Source organism: Pinus tabuliformis, chromosome 2_1 (assembly GCF_031772625.1).
Source record: "Pinus tabuliformis cultivar Carrire ecotype Pingquan chromosome 2_1, CPIR1, whole genome shotgun sequence".
NCBI lineage: Eukaryota > Viridiplantae > Streptophyta > Pinopsida > Pinales > Pinaceae > Pinus > Pinus tabuliformis.
In genome coordinates, this window is record NC_142299.1 from 301549264 (window position 1) to 301572820 (window position 23557).

The 23557-nt window shown below is 39.0% G+C and overlaps 1 protein-coding gene across 1 annotated transcript; it reads left to right on the forward strand.

Annotated features, from left to right (window-relative positions):
• The first annotated feature begins 16152 nt into the window (after window positions 1-16152).
• Window positions 16153-23019, forward strand: LOC149200002 (uncharacterized). Its single transcript, XM_089402568.1, has 2 exons — window positions 16153-17655; window positions 19385-23019. The coding sequence occupies exons 1-2, from the start codon at window positions 16389-16391 to the stop codon at window positions 22573-22575; spliced, it is 4458 nt and encodes a 1485-aa protein (XP_089258694.1). The 5' UTR covers window positions 16153-16388; the 3' UTR covers window positions 22576-23019.
• Window positions 23020-23557: the final 538 nt, after the last annotated feature.

Genomic DNA, 23557 nt, shown 5'->3' on the forward strand with positions numbered 1-23557 from the left:
GCAAAACCAATCTAATTAGCATGATATAACTTCATGAGATATTAACTCAAACATAAATAAGACTGTGATATCCAAAATAGTCACTAGTTAACATGTTTACATCGTAACTCATACACAATTATCATTCACACATATGCAAAGTCAATCTAAATTATTACATCACCATATCACAAATATGTCCGCTCATACTTGAATATCGTAACCATAACCATCTGCATAGGCCAATCCAATTTAGTATGATACATATAACATCAAGGTATAAATGTTATAACCCTAATCATCAAGTTACTAGCATATAAAAACAATAAGCTATATATCATGCTCATCAACAACATATAACCTAATCATCAAACTAACTATCCTTTAACATACTCATCAACAATATATAACATAATCATCAAGTTATCTAACATAAACAACAAAAGCAATGCATACAACCACATGTTATTATCATGCATGACTATCTGACACGTGCATATAACTACACCAATCAAATAGAATCTATCATGTATGCAACCATAACATCAAAAGACATATACATAAGCCTAATGTATATAAACCTAATGCATATAACAATCCTTAACTTACATACATGCATGCCAAACATACAATACCTATATGACAACATGTTCTTGCCTCGAGGTCCAATGCTGCAACTTCACTTTAATGATCTGCATCTTCTACACTATCTTAGCCAACACAATAGCAACATAACAACCAATAACACCACGATGACCTAAATTTCATACCATGACTTCACAAGGCATTTTTGACCTACTATTCATGCATAATTATAATCAAGACAATACATGCATAACAACTGCATATAGACATATAACACATGAGTACCAAACCATATACACATCATTCTTGCAGAAATTTTGAATAATATGACACTTATTCACAAAGATTATCCCGATTATACACTATGCGGAATACATGCACAATACATAACCTCCTCTACGTTGATCATCAATTTAGTAGCATTAAAAACAATGAAACATCAATTGCATGCGTACATTAACACAATATGTAACCCGGGGAAAGCATACAGCTGAAAACCCCACACTATTTGTATATTATAATGATAGAGAACATGTAACAATACATAGTACAATACTCCTCACAAGTACTCAGTACTATCTCCACCTGTTACACACAAACTAGCTCAGATCTAATGCCTCAAATCTCTTCCACTGTTTGCCTGCCTCCACTGCGCAATCCTGCAAGAGAATCAATCACTCTGTGAATCAAATTCCCTTGGTTATACTACGCAAGCCTCATGGGCAATCTCCATCCATGCATGTGCAAATCTCATGCACAACTATAGTCACAACTGATAGCAATCTCAACCTCTAACACATGTCTCCACTGAACTGTACATGCACTGAGTTAACTGATGTATTCTTCAGTTGCTTTATGAGTTAATAATTAGTGAATTAATTAATAATTAATTCACACAACTCATCACTAGTGTATTCTTTAGTTAGACTAAAATACAACTAGTTTAACCAAGTCAAAATGAACACAACTCCATCAACTCCACCAAACTCAACCACATGAGTTCTAACTGAAGTCTTGCATGCAATAGCTCAACTGACCCACAAGAAAAGCATATTTCCTTCTGACAGCTGCATGTGCCACATCTGTAGCTCAAACTGAAGTGCTCCAAGAGGATAAGATAATGTTATAGTCCAAATATTATTATGAAACAATAATATTCGACTGTTCTATTTTTAGCCTAATAGTCTAAAAATAGAAACCGCCCATATGCCTAAAAATAGAAGTCCATCTATTTTAACCAACATGACCAATCATCCACAAATAGCATCCTGCAACTCATAGACCATGATCCATATGTATAAAAATAGACATAGTCTAAAAATAGACTTTGCTCCAAAAATAGCCTGCGGGCCCACTTAGTGAAGGCGACTTCTTTCCACTAAGCTCCATCATCTTGTTGCATCCTCAACACTCCCTCTCAACAAGATATGGATTATCAGCAACTCCTATCCTGCCTCGGTGGTATTCGAATTTGCTCCTGGTGAGCGCCTTTGTCAAGATATCAGCATCCCGATCCTCCGTTGGAATGTATGAAAGTAACATGATTCTCTGCTGCACACAATCTCTGATATGATGGTACCTGATGTCAATGTGCTTAGATCTATCATGAAATACTGGATTAGTCGAGAGTTTAATGCAACTCTGGTTATCATAGTAAATCACAGTAGGCTCCAAGTATGAACCGAACAACCCGACCAGAATCTTCCTCATCCATATAGCCTCGCATGCAGCCAAACTTGCTGCCATATACTCAGCCTCTACTGAACTAAGTGCCACGGATCTCTGCTTCCTGTTGTACCAAGAAACTATTGTCGACCCGATACTGAAGACCCCTCCAGATGTGCTCTTTCTGTCCATTGGGTTCCCTGCCCAATCTGCATCCGTGAAGCCACACAACTTCACCTCATCCTCATGTCTGTACCACAATCCGTATCCCGATGTGCCTCTAAGATAACGCAATACATGCTTGCCTGCCTTCCAGAAGAGCTTGGTTGGCTTAACCATAGCTTGTGAAAGCTGGTTAACAGCATAGCATATATCAGATTGTGTATTGACCAGATACATAAGCGACCCCACCAACTGTCGATAAACAGTGGCATCCACTACTTCCGCTGAAGTGGCATCCTCCTTCCTCCAACCTCCAGGAAGAGGAGTATCAACAGGCTTGCAGCCATGCATGTTGAACTTCTCCAGTATCTCCCGAGCATACTTACCCTGAGAAACAAATAGTCCATCACTGCGCTGCCAAATTTCCAATCCCAGGAAATAATGAAGGAGGCCCAAGTCCTTCATCTCAAACTCCTTAGCAAGATCATCCTTGCATGAAAGTATCAACAACTCATCACCTATTAGAATCAAATCATCTACATAAAGTACAATGATAAGCAACTTACCCTCCACCACAATCTGGTATAGGTTAGGATCCGCCTCACTCTTGGAGAATCCAAGTCCGGTGAAATAACTGTCTATCCGTGTGTACCAAGCACGTGGTGCTTGTTTCAACCCATACAACGCTCTCTTGAGCCTGCACACATGCGACTCACTGCTGAAGATCTCGAAACCTTCGAGATGTTCTATGTACACCTCCTCCTCAATGAGTCCATTGAGGAATGTAGTCTTCACATCCATCTGATGAATGTGCCACCCCATCTGCGCTGAGAGAGCAAGAATCGTCCGTATAGAAGAATACCTTGCGACAGGTGCAAAGGTCTCCTCATAATCAATCCCCTCTATCTATGAAAAGCCTCAGGCAACAAATCTTGCCTTGTACTTCTCCACACTCCCATCAGCTGCCTGCTTAACTTTGTAGATCCATCTCGAACCCACCACTGATTTCCCTTCCGGTCTTGGGACAATCTCCCATGCACTGTTTCTGACAATCGAATCATACTCTTCCACCATGGCATCTACCCATGTGGGATCCTCCACAGCTTCCTCGAAAGAGGATGGCTCAGTCACAACACATTTGCTCACAAGAGCCATGTATCCAGTGTACCGATCGGGTGACTGTCTCTGTCTACGTTGAGCTGTAGGTGGTCCTACAACCTTCTCTGCATCTTGAGCCAGTCGCTCAACTTTTGTCAAGCGCTTTTGCCCTCTGATGGTTGGCGCTGCATGAGTGGTCTCTTCCACTCCATGAACTTCGTCCTGTGGCTGATCCACGTCCTGAAGCTCATCCTTAGGAACTAATAGCTCCTCATCTGCATGCAAGTGTGGCTCCCTCTCAAGCGAACACTTCATGGCTTTCTCCTCCTGAAATTTTATATCCCATCGCACAACAGTCTTGCCACTGTTTGGAAAATACACATGATAGTTGTGGGGCGTATCAGTGTACCCCACAAATATCCCAACCTCTGCGGTCGGCTCCAGCTTCTTCCTAGCATCCTTCGTCACATGCATGTAAACGTTAGCACCAAAAATCCTCAAATGAGAAAGATCAGGCTTCTTACCAGAATAAGCCTCCTCGGGTGTACTCATGCCAAGTATCCTGTGAGGACAACGGTTCTGCACATATACTGCAGTATTGCATGCTTCCGCCCACAAGTGAAGGGGTAGGCTCTGATCATGCAACATCGCCCGTGCAGCACCCACAATCATTATGTTCTTTCGCTCAGCAACCTCGTTCTGCTGTGGGTTATGGGGAGCTATGAGCTCTATTCGAATCCCTTCTGCTTTGCAGAAGTCCTTGAACTTGCCAGAGATGTATTCACCATCATTGTCACTCCTAAGAGTCTTCACCTTCTTCCCCGACTCCTTCTCGACCAGTGCTCTGAACTCACATAACTTTGAGTATGTCTCGCTCTTCTTTTGCATGAAGAAGATCCAGCACTTTCGAGAGAAATCATCAACAAAGATCACATAATACCTGTGTTTTGCTGTCGAAGCTACTAAGAAAGGTCCACACACGTCTGTGTGAATTCTCTCAAGGATCGTCGTGGCTCGACTATCCTTCTCGTGAAAGGTGGCTTTCACAAACTTTCCCAAAGTACACCCCTTTCACTGATCTGACTGCGCAAGGGTGCCTTTAGGAAGCCCAGTAGTGATCTACTGCAGCATCTTCAAGGCTCCATGGTGAAGGTGACCCAATCTCCTGTGCCACAGCTCGCCATCATCCCGGCTCACCAATCCTTCTGCCTTGCATGCCATTGCTACGCAGCCATCTACATGCAACTGATAAAGGTTCTTGACTTGAACCCCTATTTTCCGGGTTTCTCCAGTTGTCTTACTGCACAGGAAAGCCTTTCCCTCGCTGAAAACAACATCATATCCCTTGTCTTCTAACATCGCCACAGAGATAAGATTCTTCTTCAATCTTGGAACATGCATCACTTCCTTCAATACGAAGGGTTTACCAGAATCCCTCTCAAAGGAAATGGTACCAATACCGGTTGCACTGTATCTACCATCATCGCCCATGTCGATGTGCACTCCAAGATCTTTCTCCTCCAAATTAGAAAACAAATCTCGATCTCCTGTCATGTGAAAAGAGGCACCACTGTCCAAGAACCACACCGATCCCATCACACTTGAAACCAAGCATGCGATCAATGAAAAATCAAGCTCAAATTGCGAGGCTAGAGCCTCTCCTACTGCAGATCCAGCAGCTTGCTTGTTCTTCTTCTTCTGCGGACAATTAGTGGCATAGTGTTCGTGTCGGTGACAGTGAAAGCACTTCACCTTGGATATGTCCTACTTCTTGCCTTTCGCACCGGAATGAGAATTCTTGTTCTTCCACTTCTTTGCTTTGGCAGCCAAAGCGCAATTTTCTTCATCATGTGCCTTTGATGAAGATTCGTCCCTGGTATTCCGCCTGATCTCCTCCTGCACAAGATCTGACCAAAGTCTCTCCCATCCTGGCAATTTCTCCCGACCATTCACAGAGTCCTGATAGGAATTCCAACTCTTCGGAAGACCAAGGAGAGCCAAGCTCACCAAGTCCTCATCATCGACAGTCACCCCCACACTTCCCAGCTCATCCCTGCATTAAGTGAACTTCGTGAGATACTTGGGCATACTGTCTCCCTTCTCGCATTTAATGTTTTTGAGTTTATCCTTGAGCACCAGCTTCCTCTGATTGCTCTTGCTTTGGAATAGATCTGTCAACGCTTTCCACATCAAGTATGGAGAAGCCTTTCCATGTATGCTGGACACAATGTTATCCTTCATGCCCTCCAACAGAATCCTTCAACACTTTGTTGTCTTCTTTTGCCAAACCTCAACTTCGGCAGCATCAGTAGGCTTTGGGACCTCAGCCTCTATGAACTCCTTCAGCCCATTATCATCCAACACCGCCTCCATTATGTCCTTCCATGCAATATAGTTTGAGCTGCCCTCAAGAGCATACTCCAATCGCAATCTGTTGAAAGACATTGCCACGTTGACACCAAGAAAACACTGTTGCAAATTCGAATTCCACCAGCTCAAAACTCAACCGCCTTTGATCTAAAATTCATGAGAACAAAGTATTTCTCGTACAGAGATTGACTGTATGGGATTTTACCGGATACCTCACCTTCCAAAGGAAGGATGAATCCAGAGGCTACCTGGCCCGATTACAGACTCTGCCTGAAGAAATAAAATGTAAACACTTTCTGAATAATAGATCTGATGATCAACAGCTTTGATACCATGTAGAAATTTTGAATAATATGACACTTATTCACAGAGATTATCCCGATTATACACTATTGTGGAATACATGCACAATACATAACCTCCTCTACATTGATCATCAATTTAGCAGCATTAAAAACAATGAAACATCAATCACATGCGCACATTAACACAATATGTAACCCGGGGAAAGCATACAGCTGAAAACCCCACACTATCTGTATATTATAATGATAGAGAACATGTAACAATACATAGTACAATACTCCTCACAAGTACTCAGTACTATCTCCACCTATTACACACAAACTAGCTCAGATCTGATGCCTCAAATCTCCTCCACTGTTTTCCTGCCTCCACTGCGCAATCTTGCAAGAGAATCAATCACTCTATGAAATCGAATTCCCTTGGTTATACTACGCAAGCATCATGGGCAATCTCCATCCATGCATGTGCAAATCTCATGCACAACTATAGTCACAACTGATAGCAATCTCAACCTCTAACACCTGTCTCCACTGAACTGTACATGCATTGAGTTAACTGATGTATTCTTTAGTTGCTTTATGAGTTAATAATTAGTGAATTAATTAATAATTAATTCACACAACTCATCACTAGTGTATTCTTTAGTTATACTAAAATACAATTAGTTTAACCAAGTCAAACTGAACACAACTCCATCAACTCCACAATCAACTCCACCAAACTCAACCACATGAGTTCTAACTGAAGTCCTGCATGCAATAGCTCAACTGATCCACAAGAAAAGCATATTTCCTTCTGACATCTGCATGTGCCACATCTGTAGCTCAAACTGAAGTGCTCCAAGAGGATAAGATAATGTTTATAGTCCAAATATTATTATGAGACAATAATATTCGATTGTTCTATTTTTAGCCTGGCAGTCTAAAAATAGAAACCGCCCATATGTCTAAAAATAGAAGTCCATCTATTTTTACCAACATGACCCATCATCCACAAATAGCATCCTGCAACTCATAGACCATGATCCATATGTATAAAAATAGACATAGTCTAAAAATAGACTTTGCGCCAAAAATAGCCTGCGGGCCCACTTAGTGAAGGCTACTTCTTTCCACTAAGCTCCATCATCTTGTTGCATTCTCAACAATTCTAGCTAAATTCCAGTCATCAATGCATGACCATATCAACCACACAAACCATGACCTCATGCATAATGACAACCACTACTCCATTGTACACATTGCCACATGCAACTATCAACATGCATAAGCAATGCCTAATCAACTACACATACGCATGAATGCATGTAGTCGAGCATAAGCAATCAATTCTTGTAACCAACCTACAAGACTGATACATGTAATCAAACATATAAGAATGCAACCTAACATACAAGGATGTAATCAAGCTACATATAATCATGTAACCAGTCATATACTCTTGACGATACATTCCACAAAATCAACATCAAGCTCCTCATGATAACCTTACTACAACCATGATCAACATGATGCAATGCAACAAGCACATGGAATGCAAGTGTAAGAGACACACATGCAACTAACATGCATGCATGACCAAGCACCTTCACCCAAGGAGAGTGCAACCACGCTCTGATACCACTTTGTAACACCCCCTTATCCTAGGTCCACCCAAGCAACCGGCCAGCCAGGGTAAACATGCGACGAGAGAGGCTACTATAAGGGATTCAACTTCCTTAGTGACCTTAAGGAAATGGAACTGACAAAACATATCAAACAAACCCATCCACATCAACAACAACACCCTCAAGAGACATGTCAGCCACTCAAACATCTTGTCCCTGAGTCCCACTGATGATTTAAGCCTTTTAACCCTGTGTTGCTCTCATGCTATAGGCAAGACAGTGACCGGAAGCCAAATTCACTCTCATAGGCTTGTGTGCCAATGTCCTTGGACTTTTTCCAGCAGACTTGTGCCAGCGTCCCTGAGATTTGAGCCACTTTTCTAGCCTAGAATCCCGATCTCTGCCCAAAACTTGTTATAACCTTCAGAATCCATCAAAGACATGATGACAATATAAAAAAATAAAAAATAAACCTCAGGACTAGGCCTAAGCATCCCCAACCGGGACTGACATTTTGTCAAACACTTGGCATCAATGCAACCTACAGGTCTAGGATACAAGACAAAGCATAAATGATTGAAAGAACTTATGAAACATAACAGAAGGATCACCTCCTTCTCCATTGAACTATTATATCATCAATTAGGTCTTGCATCCATCCATTTAACAATTACAAGTAAATACATGAAATAACCATGACATGAACCAGTCATATAACCATGCTTATAACCAGCATAAAACCATATAAATATTAGAGATATGACAACCATTAAATCCACATATAAACCAGTGCAAAAGTAAGAGAACTTAACTTTTATTAATCATAAGAAAATTTGACTAGGTTTGGGACTTCCACGTACCACCTGACCATAGACATGGTTGAACCAAATCTCTCTTTCAGCCAATCAGCCCCGTGCCATATTCCAAGCATGAATGTGGGATCTCATAGAACAACCAATCCAATAACAACCAAGGGAATCCAGAGGTTAAACCGCGTCCATCCTCAACAAACCGTGGTCACACCAAAACCGGTGCTACGATCACAACCGAACCGAACTTGGAATGCCATTTGGAATCCATCACTACACTTGAGGAATTTTTCGTTTCCTCTCCCTGTCTCTCAGGCTTTACCGCAATCCAATCCTAGATCATTAGGCCCTAAACTGAGACCAGTCTCTCAAGGTTTACCACAATCCAAACCTGAAGCACTAGGCCCTAAACTGAGACTTCTCCCTCAGGCTTTACTGTGTATCCCGCCAAAATTGGTCAAGGGATTCCTAGGCCTTTGGGAATGAAACTTGAGACCACCTCTGCCTCAGATTTCGAAATCCATCTGGAAAATCAAAGCTCAAAAACTGAAATAAACATCCTAACACCATGACATCATGAAAAAGGCAAGGCTAGGTTGAAAACCACTGTCATAACCTGACAAAACCATGCCACTGACAACAAGAGAACCATACAACAACATGCAAAGCCATGCATGTCCAAACTAGCTAGGAAATCATACATGCAAAAGGTTACCTGCAAGTATTCCTACTAAAGTTGCTTGATCCTGCTTTTCCTTCATTGATCCTTACTTTCCTTCCTTTCCCTTTGCTTGCTTTTCCTTCCTTGCTCCAAATCTAGAGTGCTCCAAGAAAACTCTAAGTGACCAAGAGTGAGAGAGAGAGAGAGAGAATAATGAGAAAGCTTCCAAAATTGAATTGACCAAGAGCTTACCCTGACCAAGCTTGCCAACTGATCCTCATCAGCCTTTTTATTAATGAGGCCTCTAATTTCTTGATTTTTCCATTATTTTCCTTTAACTTCCACCTCACATGCAACCTGTGACCTTTTACCTTCCTTTTCTCCTAATTTCTTTTATTTTCATAAATAAATGTGCCAAAAATGCCTTTTTGTCTTTTAATTCCTTTGCCAATTTTCCTCAGCCGAAACACACATCGAGTGATGCCCACTAGGATATCTTTGCCCAATATCCAACTTGGAATACGTGTCCCTTTCCCGTGGTCTTATTTTTCCTCTATTTACATTATTACATGAATTTTTCACCAGGGTTGTTACACTCTTCGCACATGACTCAACCACCACCTATTTCAATACGATTCAGCCAAAGACTAGGAAAAAAATTTGAAAGCTAGAAACTCAAGCAAGGATTGAAAGGAAATCTCATTCGAACTCTGAGATCATGGCAAATATCTGAGCATGGGTTCGTGACCCTAGGCATACCAGGGGAAGGAAAAAGCAATACTTGAATTTGGTGGCTCTACATTGGCAGATGATGACCCTCTTGGGTCCAATCTTGAAAGACAAGCAAGTTGAGCGGTATATTGTCTTCACCTCCTTGGAAGGCATCAAAAGGATGCTCAGAAACCATCATTCTGCCTGGACAAGATTGACTCCTACATGGCGCATGTGGAAAACCATATTTCTTGTGAATCAGATAGTGGTGATTTGATAGACCCTTCTGGGCTCTAGTTTGAGGGTCCTTGCAACAATCTCCTCTTCGGACAATGAACAATGATCAAATAAGATGGCTTAGAAGTTTAGTGGATTATGCTTTAATCTTTGGCATGGGAAACAAGGAACATGTTTATTTTGAATATCTTGAATATTGTCTATTGTTCTGGCTCTTCTTAGCATATGCTTTTGTGTTTGGTTTATTATGGTGCCAACTATGGCGTGTTCGTGGGCCTGTTTTGATAATTATGTTTTGGTGGCAATGCTATGCATGGCATCTTAATGCTTATGTCTTCTACCTAAGCACTCTATGTTTGTATTCATAAGGTGTCAGCTATGGTGATTATATGGGTCTTTCCTGATAGTTTTATTTGCTAGCAATGTAATGGGCTAGGGGTAATGTTCTTGTCACCAGCTTGGGCACACAACTATGCATGGTTTCTTTTGTATTTGGGCTTAAATGTTGACTTTCCAGTCCAAGTCTCACTTGTCACAGTGTGTCAAAGAGAAACAAACTCCTAAGGGAGTAGTCTGGAAAAATTATGTATCTATGTTTTTCTGAGTAATACAAAACCGTGTATGAAAACAAAATAATTTTTTAAAATTATATATATATATATATAGACACACACACAATATTTTATTTGTTATTTTCTTCTTATTATTTTTTATATTGATTTTTTTTGGTATTTTTTTTCTCAACATTCTCCAACATAATATGGCAATGATGTTGGAGAAAAAGGGGATTCACAATGGCTAGGGTTTGTGCAAGCTTCCATGTTGTTGCATACACTGTCGAGCTCCAGCTTAGCTCTGTAGATTATGATGGCAGGGTCTTTGGAGAGTTTTGGAAAAACTTAGCGGTTTATAGTGGCAGGATCTTCGCGGGCTACTTTTCCTCTGAAATTTCCATTGAGCTTCAGCTCTTACTTGTGGTGTATGACGACGAAGTATGCTACAACCTCCTTCCGCAGTTGGATTTCACAGATGTAGTGACATCACATCGTATATTCACCCAATCACTAGAAAATATTTTAATCTGCGATTTGGGTCCAAGGTTATATGCCCGACGTCGTGTTTTTTCACTTTTTTTGGAAGCTCAGGTATTGAATCACTCTTTTCTATGGCTAATTGATGGATCAGATATACATAGTTTGAAACAAATCCACCCAGGATTTATGACATGGGCCCTTATTTGTTTAGATTAGAGCCACGATATTGAGGATTCAGATTTGGATTGTGAGGAAGAGTTTCAAATTATTTTGAAGACCCTAAATGGAAAATCAATCCTTATAGGGGCTCAACTAGTGGATCTAGTAACAAATCTGATAAAGAAGGTGCAAGAAAATTTGGGTATATCGACCAATATATAGAATATAATCTATGAGGGTAAATCATTGCAAGATGTCATCAAATTGAAAGATTACAACATCAAACACAATTCTACAATCATTATAAATTTGAGCTTATGGGGTGGAGCTCCAGGAACTGTCAAGGGTCCAAGTTATTTTAAGGATGCAGTGAAAGGGAAAGTTGCCATACTAGAAAAACCCCAAGTTTGACAATCCCAGATCCTTACCTAGTTGAGAAGATGGATAAGCACCAGATATGTTAGTAAAATTGCCAAAAGTGTGCAGTCCTTTCATCATTCTCCAAACCAAAGCTCTTACTTGTTGATTTAATGGCTTCTAGCTCAAGTTCAAATATCTACATCTATGGATCTTCCTCACCTAGACCAACAATTGTGATATTTCCCTGTGTGTGAAGGGATTTTTTGTGGTTCAATTCAACAATTAGAAAGATATGGAATATGCCATAAATGAGGGACCATGGTTTTGGGGAAGGGCATGTCTCTTCGTAACTCCGTGATTTTCAGATTTTGATGGCACAACAACGGTGGGTACGAATATGTCGGTATGGGTAAGGTTACATAATCTCCTTCTTCCTTTTTGGCATCACTAAGTTTTAGAAGGCATTGGAAATTCATTCGAGAGATTTCTGAAGATAGATCGAGAAATCATGGAAACATGCATTTTTACCTTTCCCAACATAGACCTAAGCAAAGGCCTACCAAATCACATCCATTTGGTTCATCAAGATTTCAAGTGGACACAATGGTTAGATTTTTAAACACTACTTGTAGGTGCTAGATTTGCCATCAGACAGGGCACTTGCAGAATTCATGCCCTTTAGTGAAAAAAAAGGACGAAGAAAAGATTGCAAAAGCAAAAGGAATGGAAATTTCCAAATCCGCCTTCTTTAGATGACAAAGATGAAGAAATGGACGAGAGTCATTGACGACTAGAAGAACATAATCAACAAGGCTCCCAAGTGGAGGAGGGAGAAAAGAGGCAGAAGGATCGTGCCAAACATGCCAAGAAAGCCACCAATTTAGCAATGATCCAGACTCCTGGAAAATCAACACAAGGAAGATGACAACAACCAAGGAGCAGTTGGACCAAAGTGAACACATGCTTTCGAGAGTTCAAACTTAGATAAAGAAGTGCTAGCAAAATTAGGAGAAAAATTGGCAATTGTAATGGCCACTCCAAATTCAGGGGTTTGACATAAAGTATAAAGAAAAAAAGGTAAAAAAGAGAAATTGGGTTCATTTGTGTAAATGTTATTTTTGGTAGCTAGGCTACGATGAGTGGTTTAAGCACATACCAATGATCATTAGGGAAAATAAACGAGTGCACTTGTGCATGTACTGACGTAAAAATTTATTTTTATTAATAGAAAGTAGCGATTTTTCCTCAAAAAAAAAATATGGCAATGATGTTGTTATGGAATGTAAGAGTACCAACTTTGCTCCATCTTAACTCCAGACTTGATCCTTAGTTAGACCAACACATAATACTTTAAGCATTTTACAAGGGAGTATTCCAAGCCATTAAATAGGCTTCCTCATATCTAATACTTTGGGAAAATACAATGGGCTACCTAATATCATTTGCTTGTAAACTACCATTGGTAAACTCATCAATGCTTGTATCAAGGTTGTATTAACCACTCTATGACAATGTTAAGATTAACCCGACAATGTGGAGGTTCAAATGCTCATCTAAGTCATGTACTTGTAATGTGGTTTTTATTAAATAATAAAGTCCTTATCTAGGACATCCTAAAAAAGGAATTACTATTGGTCCAAATTGGTGTAGTTTGTGCAAGGCAAGCAAAGAAACAAATTGTCATCTAATAATGTCTTGTGCTTTTTTAAACAAATCTAGAAGAAAATTAACGACATTATTGGATTAAGAAATGTAAGGTCAAGGGACTCCATAGAGGAGGACCTAAAAAATTGTTGTTGAAATGTTGCCACAAAGAGATACACAACATTACCTTTAATTTTGGTCGAGATAATACACGATTTGTCATGAATGCAAATATTTTCAAAGGATTTTTTTTTTTGCAATGTGCCATACAATGTATAAATATCATTAGCTTTGCCAATCAAGTTAAGGATGTTAAGGTCTCAAAGAGGTTTGGGGTAACAACCATTGATAAGAGTAAGCATTGGGACATTTTTTGATGGAGCCTCCTAGGCAGATCCTCATATTGGAAGGGATAGAGGTGTAATTCACTTTTTCAACTTTCATTTGTTAACACTTAACACCAACTTGAGGCATGGTTTTAATAACTTCTTTGAACTCATAGTTTTGAAACTATTTGGAATATGGAGTAACTCATCTATAGGTCCTCAAAGTTTCTCTTTTGGCATTAAAAATGGACGAGGAAGGTGTTTGCATTAGAAAATTTCACTTTGCAATGTTTGTTTAATGATGTATGGAGTCTCCAAGTAGGTTTATTTCCATGTCTTTTATTTATATTTTAAAAAAGAAAAACCTATTAGTAGATGGCTAATTGAAGGGGGATCTTAGTTTAATGAAAGCTGAATGGTAAGTCTTAGAGGATCAATATGATTTACACTCGGATTTTTTTTATACATCATTTGTCTAATACTTTTCAGTTGAATTACATGTTTATGTGATTAATTGTTTATAAGTGGATATTATTTTCAAATAATTTATGGTTACTTGATGATCATTTTTGCTATATTGTTTGCGTAAAAAGAGTTAGAATCATATGTTAATATCTTTGGATTGTTTACAACTTGACTTGTTTTCATGGTTAAAAACTAGGACTTCCTTTTAAAAAGTCATATGCTCAAATTCAAAAAGAGATATTGCACACTTTTGTAAATTTTAATGGTCAATTGTTGTGCAAAGACATGTCTTTAAAATTAGTTTATAATAATGACTAGTATTTGCACATTATCGTGTAAAGAAAAGTTGACGACATTAAATGGAGGGGGAGGGACACATGTTCAAGATTCTGAAAGCTAAGTCGTGTACAATTCCAAACCACTGGTTACATGTTTTGTGCAAAAGTTTCCTTAGAAGTGCCTTTTCTAATAAAGATAGCAAAGGCGCGTACAAAAGTGGTTTTCCAAACCATCGGTTTCAAGTTTTCTTAGAAGTGCCTTTTCCAATAAAAATAGATTAGAGAGTGTTTATCCCTCCTTACTGGATTGGAGGCTGAGAAAATTTTCAATATATGAGATAATAAATTGCAAAAGCTCCTATCAAATTAACTAAATTTTTATTATCTCTTCCACAGTTTGATACCGAGGTTAATTTCAATGTCCACTCCAACCATCTATGATGCAATCTCAAAACAAAACAATTAGCGGATTAATGTTAGCAGCAAGGCTATGCAAACCCACCACCGTTTTCTATTGTTAGTTTGAATCCGCTCAGTTTATTATTGTTTGGAGGGACACTGTTTAGATTCTCTGTCAGGGACGACAAATCTGAACAGTGTCGTGAGGATAAACCTTACAATAAAAAAGCCTTCGACTTAATTAAAATAACATAACCTTATTAACATATTCACTATGGTTAAAAAAAATTAAAATTAAAACAAAATAACTATGTTAACTCATTAAATCTTTGTGTTTTCCATGCTTATGACATTGTTATGAGCACTTGCAGTTAATTTGGTTTATAGCCATGTATATTTTGATAACATCCTTTGATTAATGAAAATTTTGTGGGGATTTACAAAAAAAAGAAAAAGACATTGTTATTTATAAGTCTAGATTCATCTTAACTTTGAAACTACCAAGAGTCAAGAGAGATCAAATCTCTTTTCATTCTAAAAGAGGTTTGCATTTCAAGAAATTTAATCTCTCTTGACACTTGGTAGATTCAGAGTTAAAATAGATCTACGCTGATATATATATATATATATATATATAGTTTACTAGAGGAATGGACAATTGGGTCATTTTTGTACTCACCTGCCACAAGTTAATAACGTGAAAGACAACCATTATAAACTGTATTCCCTTTTTATAAAGAGATTTGAATCGCACATAATATTTTATTTACATAGTCATTGCGAGTTGAGCTACCCCATGGCTAATTATAATTGTAATTATAAATAAAATTATTAATTTTATTTTTATATAATTTAATCGAGTCAAAATGGTAAACCATTTTTATCATATTAAACAGGCAAACTTCTCTCGAAATAATAATTTAATTTTATAAAATAAAATTATGAATTAAAACAAATATTTTATTTTTTTAATTATCTACCTCTATAAAAAAGAATAACTTAATTATGAATTAAAACAAATATTTTATTTATTTTTTAATTATCTACGTGTATAAAAAAAGAGTAACTAATTTAACTTAAATTGACATGGTCAAAATCGATATTAAATGCCAAATAAGTGAAAGCCAAAATTGGAAGAGAAAAACCCAAATTGGTGGCAAATCACCCCAGCAGAGTAAGAAGCACAAAATCTTATCCAAGTCTAGAGGATGACCAACCAGTCAAGTGGAACCAACCGGAAACCTGGGTGGTCAGTAATTCTCCTCCCAACCTATTGGTCCGGTAAGCGAGGGAAAATCCTCTCGACGCCCAAAGAAAGCTCAAATGATCCCTTTATGGTATTGAAGCAGAGGAGAAGCCGACCACGAAGAGGAATAAATAATGCGAATGGCCCCGAGAACTCCCATAACGCAATGAAATATTGCAATAGGGATTCGGCTATTTATCGTGATTGAAGGTATGGGCCGAAATACTCTTAAATTTGAATCTCTGTTTGTAGAATTTGTCATTGTTTCAGTTGAGTGTATCCAACACGATGGTTTCCCTTCGGAACGAAGGCAAGCGAATGAGGAGATTGGCGGAAACATCATCTGGGCACAATTTACAGGGTCTCAGATCCGAAAATGGTGAAGAAAGGAGGAAAAACGATAAACGATTTAGGGTTTCTGGTGCAGGAGAGGGTTTGATACCCAAGGTTGAAGAAATGAGGGTTTCCGTAGAGGTCGATGCAGAGAATGTGCCGTTACAAATGTTGATGCGGAAAAATGATAAATCTAGGGTTTCTGGAGGGGTGAAAATGCTCGAAAGCGAGAGCTTGGGTGGTGGAGAAATGAAGCCGCCCGAGGCCAGGGTTATGGAGAATAATAAAGGCGGTGTCGATATGCCTAGTTTGCAATCATCTTGTTCAGGCGCCGATGAGGAGGAGGACAATATTCCAATAGGGAAAATTTTGATCCGGAGTAAAGCAGGGGATCATCAGAAGATAAAACAGAAAGATTTTCAAAATATGGACGACATTGACGATAATACTCCTTTAAAGAACAGTATTACTGTCAAAGAGGGCAGGATTTTGAAGAAAAGTATTGCTTTCAAAGAGGGAAAGAATAGAGATAAAGCTATTCTGGAGAGTGGCTATGATGTTAACCTAACCTCGAAATTTCGTGAGGGAGACATGGTCTGGGCAAAGGTGAAATCCCATCCATGGTGGCCGGGTCAGGTGTACAATCCGGCATTTGCCTCGGCCATGGCACGAAGTAAAAGAAAATCGGGGCATATGTTGATTGCTTTCTTCGGGGACAGTAGCTATGGGTGGTTTATGGAATCTGATCTGGTGCCATTCGAGCCAAATTATGATCAAAAGTCGAAGCAATCGACCTCTCGCACTTTCACCAAGGCGGTGGAAGAGTCTGTCGATGAGTTGGGAAGACGAGCTGCGCTGGGCTTGACGTGCCCATGCCGCAATTCTAGCTATTTCAAGCCAGCGAAAGTGAAGGGCTATGTAATGGTCGACATAGGAGGCTACGTGACGCCGGGGGTGTATACGGAGAAGCAAATTGACGGGGCGAGGACTAAATTTAATCCTGAGATAATGCTTTCTTTCGCTAGGCGTATGGCTGTATCACCCTGGAGCGCAGAAGACAGATCCGTTTCGGGGATAAAATGTGTTGCTGAAGTACTTGCGTACCGAGCTGCCACCGTGACTTCCCGGGGCAAGGACTATCGAGAAGCCCTGAGAATTTCCACATGCTCTGATGATGCTGGCACAGATGATATTTCGGATGAACTTGAGCTTCAACCTCAAGGTAAGCCAGAAAAATTTGTGAATACATGTTTATTTGTTTTTAGAACAAATGCATCATATTTCATTAATGCTCGGAACATAATACATCACACAATCTCACATTGTTGGTCAAGGCAGAGAGGCATGCATATTGCCCCTTCCTATACGGGCAAGGAGGGAAAGCATGTCCGCTTTGTATCCAACTTTAAAAAAATCAATATCTTCTATACAAATTCCTAGCCTAGCTGCAAAGTGATTGTCTAGTCAGATTTGATCCCAGAAATTTCACTCAGGTGAAGTGTTTTAGCTCCTCTATTAATGACGAGAACATAGTACATCATACAATCTTACGTGTTGGCCGTAGCAGAGGTATTCATATTGCTTTACCCGATATGGGCGAGGATGAGTGGGCGTTATCTGCTTTGACCCCAATCTAAAGTGAACCAGTTTTTCCTTATAAATCCTTTATCTATCTGTAAACAGAACACTTAGGTCAGATTTGAACCAAACGACTTTTCTCAGGTGAAGTGGTATAGCTTCTCCATTAAAAGTAGCCAGTTACCGTCTCTCCTGTAAGGAGGAAATACCTGTGTAATCATTTACCTGTCTGCAAATATGACTCCTCCCAAGTGGGGTAAAATGAACAAAATAAGATATTCTGCAGCAAATCTGTCCCAAAAGGTTCAGGTGACCTTGCAGCCCAACAGAGGACGCCTGACTACTTATGCCATGAGAAATCAACCAGTTGACATCTCTGAAGCATGACCCTTAGCTGTTAGACTATTATTAAAAACCAATCCTCCAAGAACTTGTGTTTATGGATGCATGAGCTTTCCAAAATCTTTGGATCCACATGTCTTTCATAACTCTGAACTGCCCATCTATCTGTGAGAGGTAGATTTGGGCTAGTAGTAGGTACTCCTATAAAGCCACTTTGTGCTGCATTTGAAAAATGCTTTTCATAGGACCAATGGGAAAGCATCCTCCTGGCTCCTTCACAGCTTTTGATTAGGACAGGGATGTCTACTCTCTCTCTTCTACTTCTATTTACTTGTGATGCTGATGTTGAGCCAGTGCCTTGCACCTCTTAGGGCTTGGTTAGCTGTCATTTATAGATCTTGTACATTGATATCATTTAGCAATGGGATTGTTCTAGCTGTCTCCACTGCTTGTATTCTCTAGTTCTATTGATCTATTACTTTGTAATATGTGGACATTAATAAAATCATCTTATCTTATCTGAATTGATGCCCTCATCTAAACTAGTTATTTTTTTTCTACTTTTAAAATTTATCATAGCTTGGTAATTAATGGTTACTAGAGGAATATGCATAAATTCATTTAAATTTTAAACCAATGTTGAACATCTCGACAACATCCTGATTTTATCTTGAAATCACAATTTTTTGGCCTAGCTGATATTTGCTGATTTCTAAAGATATTTTTATGGCGTCTTAATTTTGTCAACGTTTGCTGATTTTCACTGATATTTTCCTGATTTTTACGGTTTTTTGGACCCTTGTTGATTTTATCTCGATGCCGATGTTCGTGACATTGGATCAAACTGATGATTTATGTGCTTGTAATGCCCCTTTTGCTTTTTCATGGACGTCTTGCATTCTGATTCTCCAGATGAAAGAAACTATCTATATTTGATTGTGTCATGAAGCTTGTGCAACCATGTTATGTTAATTTATTTTTGGACTTGAAAAATCTCTGAGTTGTGCAACTGTCAATGTGTGTTTTATCAGTTGTCTGCAGGGACTCTACAGTTGAACCTCCTTCAGTAGATGAAAAGAAGGAAAGGCCAAGGCATGTTAAAGTGAAGGATCTAGCTAAGAGTTCTAGTTTGCCTGAGAAAACTGATGAGAAGAAAGTGAGGTACTTGCTCAAAAGGCAAGAGGGAATTCAAGAACATTTCTCTGCCACAAATAGTGATTCTCTCATGAATTATTTGGTACAGGCAAATGGTCTTCAAAAATCAGAATCGAATATAAAATTGGCAGAAGGAAGATCTTTGACAGATGATGATATCAGTAAATATGTCTTTAAAAAAAGAATTCACACTGAGGAACCTAAGTCCATTGAAACAAAAGAAGATAGGAATCAGGTAAAGAAGAACCTGCAAAGAGGGAGAGGTAGTATTGGAGAGGCTCAATCAAGAAAAAAGGAAGCTGTAACGAAGGCCTTGCATATGGGACTTCTGGACAGGCAGAATGATTTGGACAAGTCTGTGCTTGCTAGCAAGCCAGGTGAAAAAGAAGAACTGCGTGAAATTCATAGGTGTGAAGCAGCGACACCCAATGAAATTGGTTCAAAATCCTTGTCAGATAATTTACCTTCCACAAAAGGATTGGTTGAATGTTCTGTATCTCGAGCGGAAGATGGAAAGAGATCATCTAAAGCTTCTCAGAAGAAGAATGAGAAAAAAGTGGCTATGGTTCCAAACAGTTCTACTAAGAATTCTATTTGTGGCAAGACCCTTGAAGCTGAAGGGGAAGGCATTATTGCTAATGAATCATGTGAAGAAAATCAACAGATGGGTCCAGTGGCAATGGTTATTGATGATATAGGTCCTCGAGGGAATTGTGTACAAGTAGAAGACACTGAAACTATGGATACATTAGATGAGCTACACAGAGTGCATAAAAGTTTGGTGGGTGCTGAGAAGGAATCATTATCAGCAAATGGTGTGCAACAGGAGAATGGAGCATCACTTGCTGCTAAAACAACTGAAAAACCTGATGTTGGGTTTTCAGCCAGGGTATGTACTGCATTAACCCAAGACTCTCATTCGAATGTGCATCCTTTAGCCTGTAAACCTGTGTCTTTGGCAAAGGATCAAGAAACTGAAAACAATGTGGGATGTGCATTGGAAAATGGTGGTAAAGAGCTGCATGAAATTGTGTATCTCTCTAATGACTCCATTAAATCCCAATTATTGAGTTCTGTTGAAATGGATGAACCTCCACACGCAGATGATTGTATATCTGGAGGATTGGAGAGTAGTCCTTGTGAAGATTGCCCAGATGTACAAGGGAAGGCTGATGCCATTCAATTGGATACTGACTCTAAGAACACTGCTAAGGAGTTGCTAGTATCTTCATCTGATATTGGTGATGCTGATGTTGTGCCAAGTTCAGAGTTGGCGACTAGCTTAGATCGTGCAGTTATTAAGAAAACAAAAGGCTTTAAAAGACTTGTGAAATTTGCAAAATCTTCAGTTCTGCAAGATACCCCTGGTCGTAGGAGTTACCCAAGAGAAGAAAATCATAACAATGAGACAAGATTGCCTGGTGAAATAGAGCCAACTGAGAAACGGCGTAAAGTTTCTGAGGTTGTGGAAAGCATTGCGGAAGAACCTAAGGATGAAAGAACAGGTACAGCTGTGGTCAATTCTGCTTCTCATAATTACAGAAGGGCTGCAATGACAGAAGATGATAAAGGATGTGCCCCCATGTTGTCTGATCAATCTGAAGGTAATGTGTTCCTATGTAGAGAAGTGGATTCTGAAAATTCTGAATCTCTTCTTTGTCTACTTATGAATGATTTTCTATCTCTTGCATTGGATCCGTTTTATGGGATTGAAAGGGACTGTCCATCAAAGGTATCTCATTTCTTCCTAAAGTTCAGATCTCTGGTTTATCAGAAAAGTCTGACTTCAATTTCATCTTTGGAGGCATCTAAAAATGTTGAATCATTACACGAGGTCAGAGATATTCAGGAAACTAAGAACAGAAATGCTAGACGGGAGTCTGATCTCTTGTCATCCTTGTCAGAGTCAAATGATCCTAATGTCAAGGATCCCTTAGCTGATGAAAATGGCAATTCAGAACCAAATGAAGTTGCTCCCTTAACAAATTCCAAGATGCAAAATTCTATGCCTCATGTCTTAAAAAGTGGCAGAAGTCAACGTCTCGAGGCAAAGGAAAATAGGAAACGGAAGTTGGATGCGCAGTCTGATGGTTCTGGTTCTTTGAAAAGATTAAGGAAGCTAAAAGATTTGGAATCCATACCAAAGAGGTCTCGTTTAAAACCTAATGGCCACAAATCATCAGTCCTTTCAAGAACAGATTTAAAAGAATCAGTGCAGGAGCAGCAGTCAAAGCCTAGGAAATCCTCCTTTGAAAAGTCATCTGATTCATCTAAAGCAATTGAAGGACCAATGGCACTTTGCATGAAATTTCCTCAGGGATTCGCATTACCTTCTGTAGTGCAGTTGAAAGTAAAGTTTGCACGTTTTGGGCCATTGGATGTTTCAGGAACAAGAATTTATTTTAATTCAGGTTCTGCTCAAGTTGTGTTTAAACACAGCTCTGATGCAGAAACAGCCTATGAATATGCTACAGAGAACAGCTTGTTTGGTCAAGCAGATGTCAGCTATCGCCTAAAACAGATCTTTCAACCAAAGAATGAAGCTTTGGCATTGCAGAGCAAAACTGAGTCACTGAAGTTGTCAAGAATACAGAGTGAAGAAGTCTCTCCATCACTGCCAGCTGTAACACAAGAAGATATGGCTTCCCTGAGATCATTGGATAGACATGGGGTTCCAGAAACTCCAATTGAGAGTACTCCTAAATCCACACTTCAATTGCGACCTGTGGTTCAATTGAAGTCCTGCTTAAAGAAGGCAGATGAGCTGGGAAATGGAACTCTAAAAGAAACTGCCCGTGTAACCTTTCAATTAGATAGTGGGGAACTCAGCCGTACAGTGGTTACTGCCATGGATGAACATTCTCAAAAAGAAAATGTTAATATACCTATATCTACATCTCTTCTTCTTGAGAATAATGCAATAGTCAATTCACTTGTTGAGAATGATGCCACAGAATCTGCTCCTCCGGACATATCACATCAGATGTTGTACCTTCTGATGCAATGCAATGATATAGTGAACGAAATTAGTACTTCTTTGGGATATGTACCATTACATGAACTATGAACTCATAAGAGTGTTACTTTGTGTTCCATTATCAGATCTTCAGGGGTTGTATATTTCCTCATAGTTGCCTAGACACTTCCAGGGTCTTATATCTTTGTCCAGTACAATGCTCATTTTGTTGCTTGTTCAGTGCCCCTAAGGTTTTTACTGAAAACCAGAAACAAAGTTTCAATGCCTGAATCATGGTTTACCAAAGAAGTGGCAGCAGGGTATCCCATTTTACCTGTACTTGTCTTGTCTTCATTTATTCTTCCAGACATAGCTTTGTGGATATGTGATTACTCCTTGACTGCCTAGATGATTTGGAGTTGATTCTTGTGCAAATTAGAACGCAGATGGGTCTTCTACTTCCACTTGCCAGAATATTTCACTGGTAAATTCCATGAGTTCCCAGTTTGAAATTTTTAGTTCTGTCCTACCTTCATGACATGTTCACATGGTCAATTCTTGCAGTCATTCTGATAGGATGGGGAATTGGTACTTATGACTTTCAATTTGTGTTTCATAATTCTTCAAATTTGTTTGGAAAGAATGCCACTAATGATTTTACATTTTTACAATATATGATAATGTTTTACAACCATTTTTATCTTCTGCAAGTTCCCAGTTTGAAATTTTTAGTTCTGTCCTACCTTCATGACATGTTCACATGGTCAATTCTTGCAGTCATTCTGATAGGATGGGGAATTGGTACTTATGACTTTAAATTTGTGTTTCATAATTCTTCAAATTTGTTTGGAAAGAATGCCACTAATGATTTTACATTTTTACAATATATGATAATGTTTTACAACCATTTTTATCTTCTGCAATGATGGTTTAATGCTTTAAAAAGTACATTTCACAAGTATGGTATAGTTTCTACTGTGTCTTAAATTATTTGAAGTTACAACATACTAAGGCTTTGACCAAACTTTTTTCCTGAACTGTAATCAGTGGTCTGTTCCATTCACTGATATGAGTAACTTAATCAAGTAATACA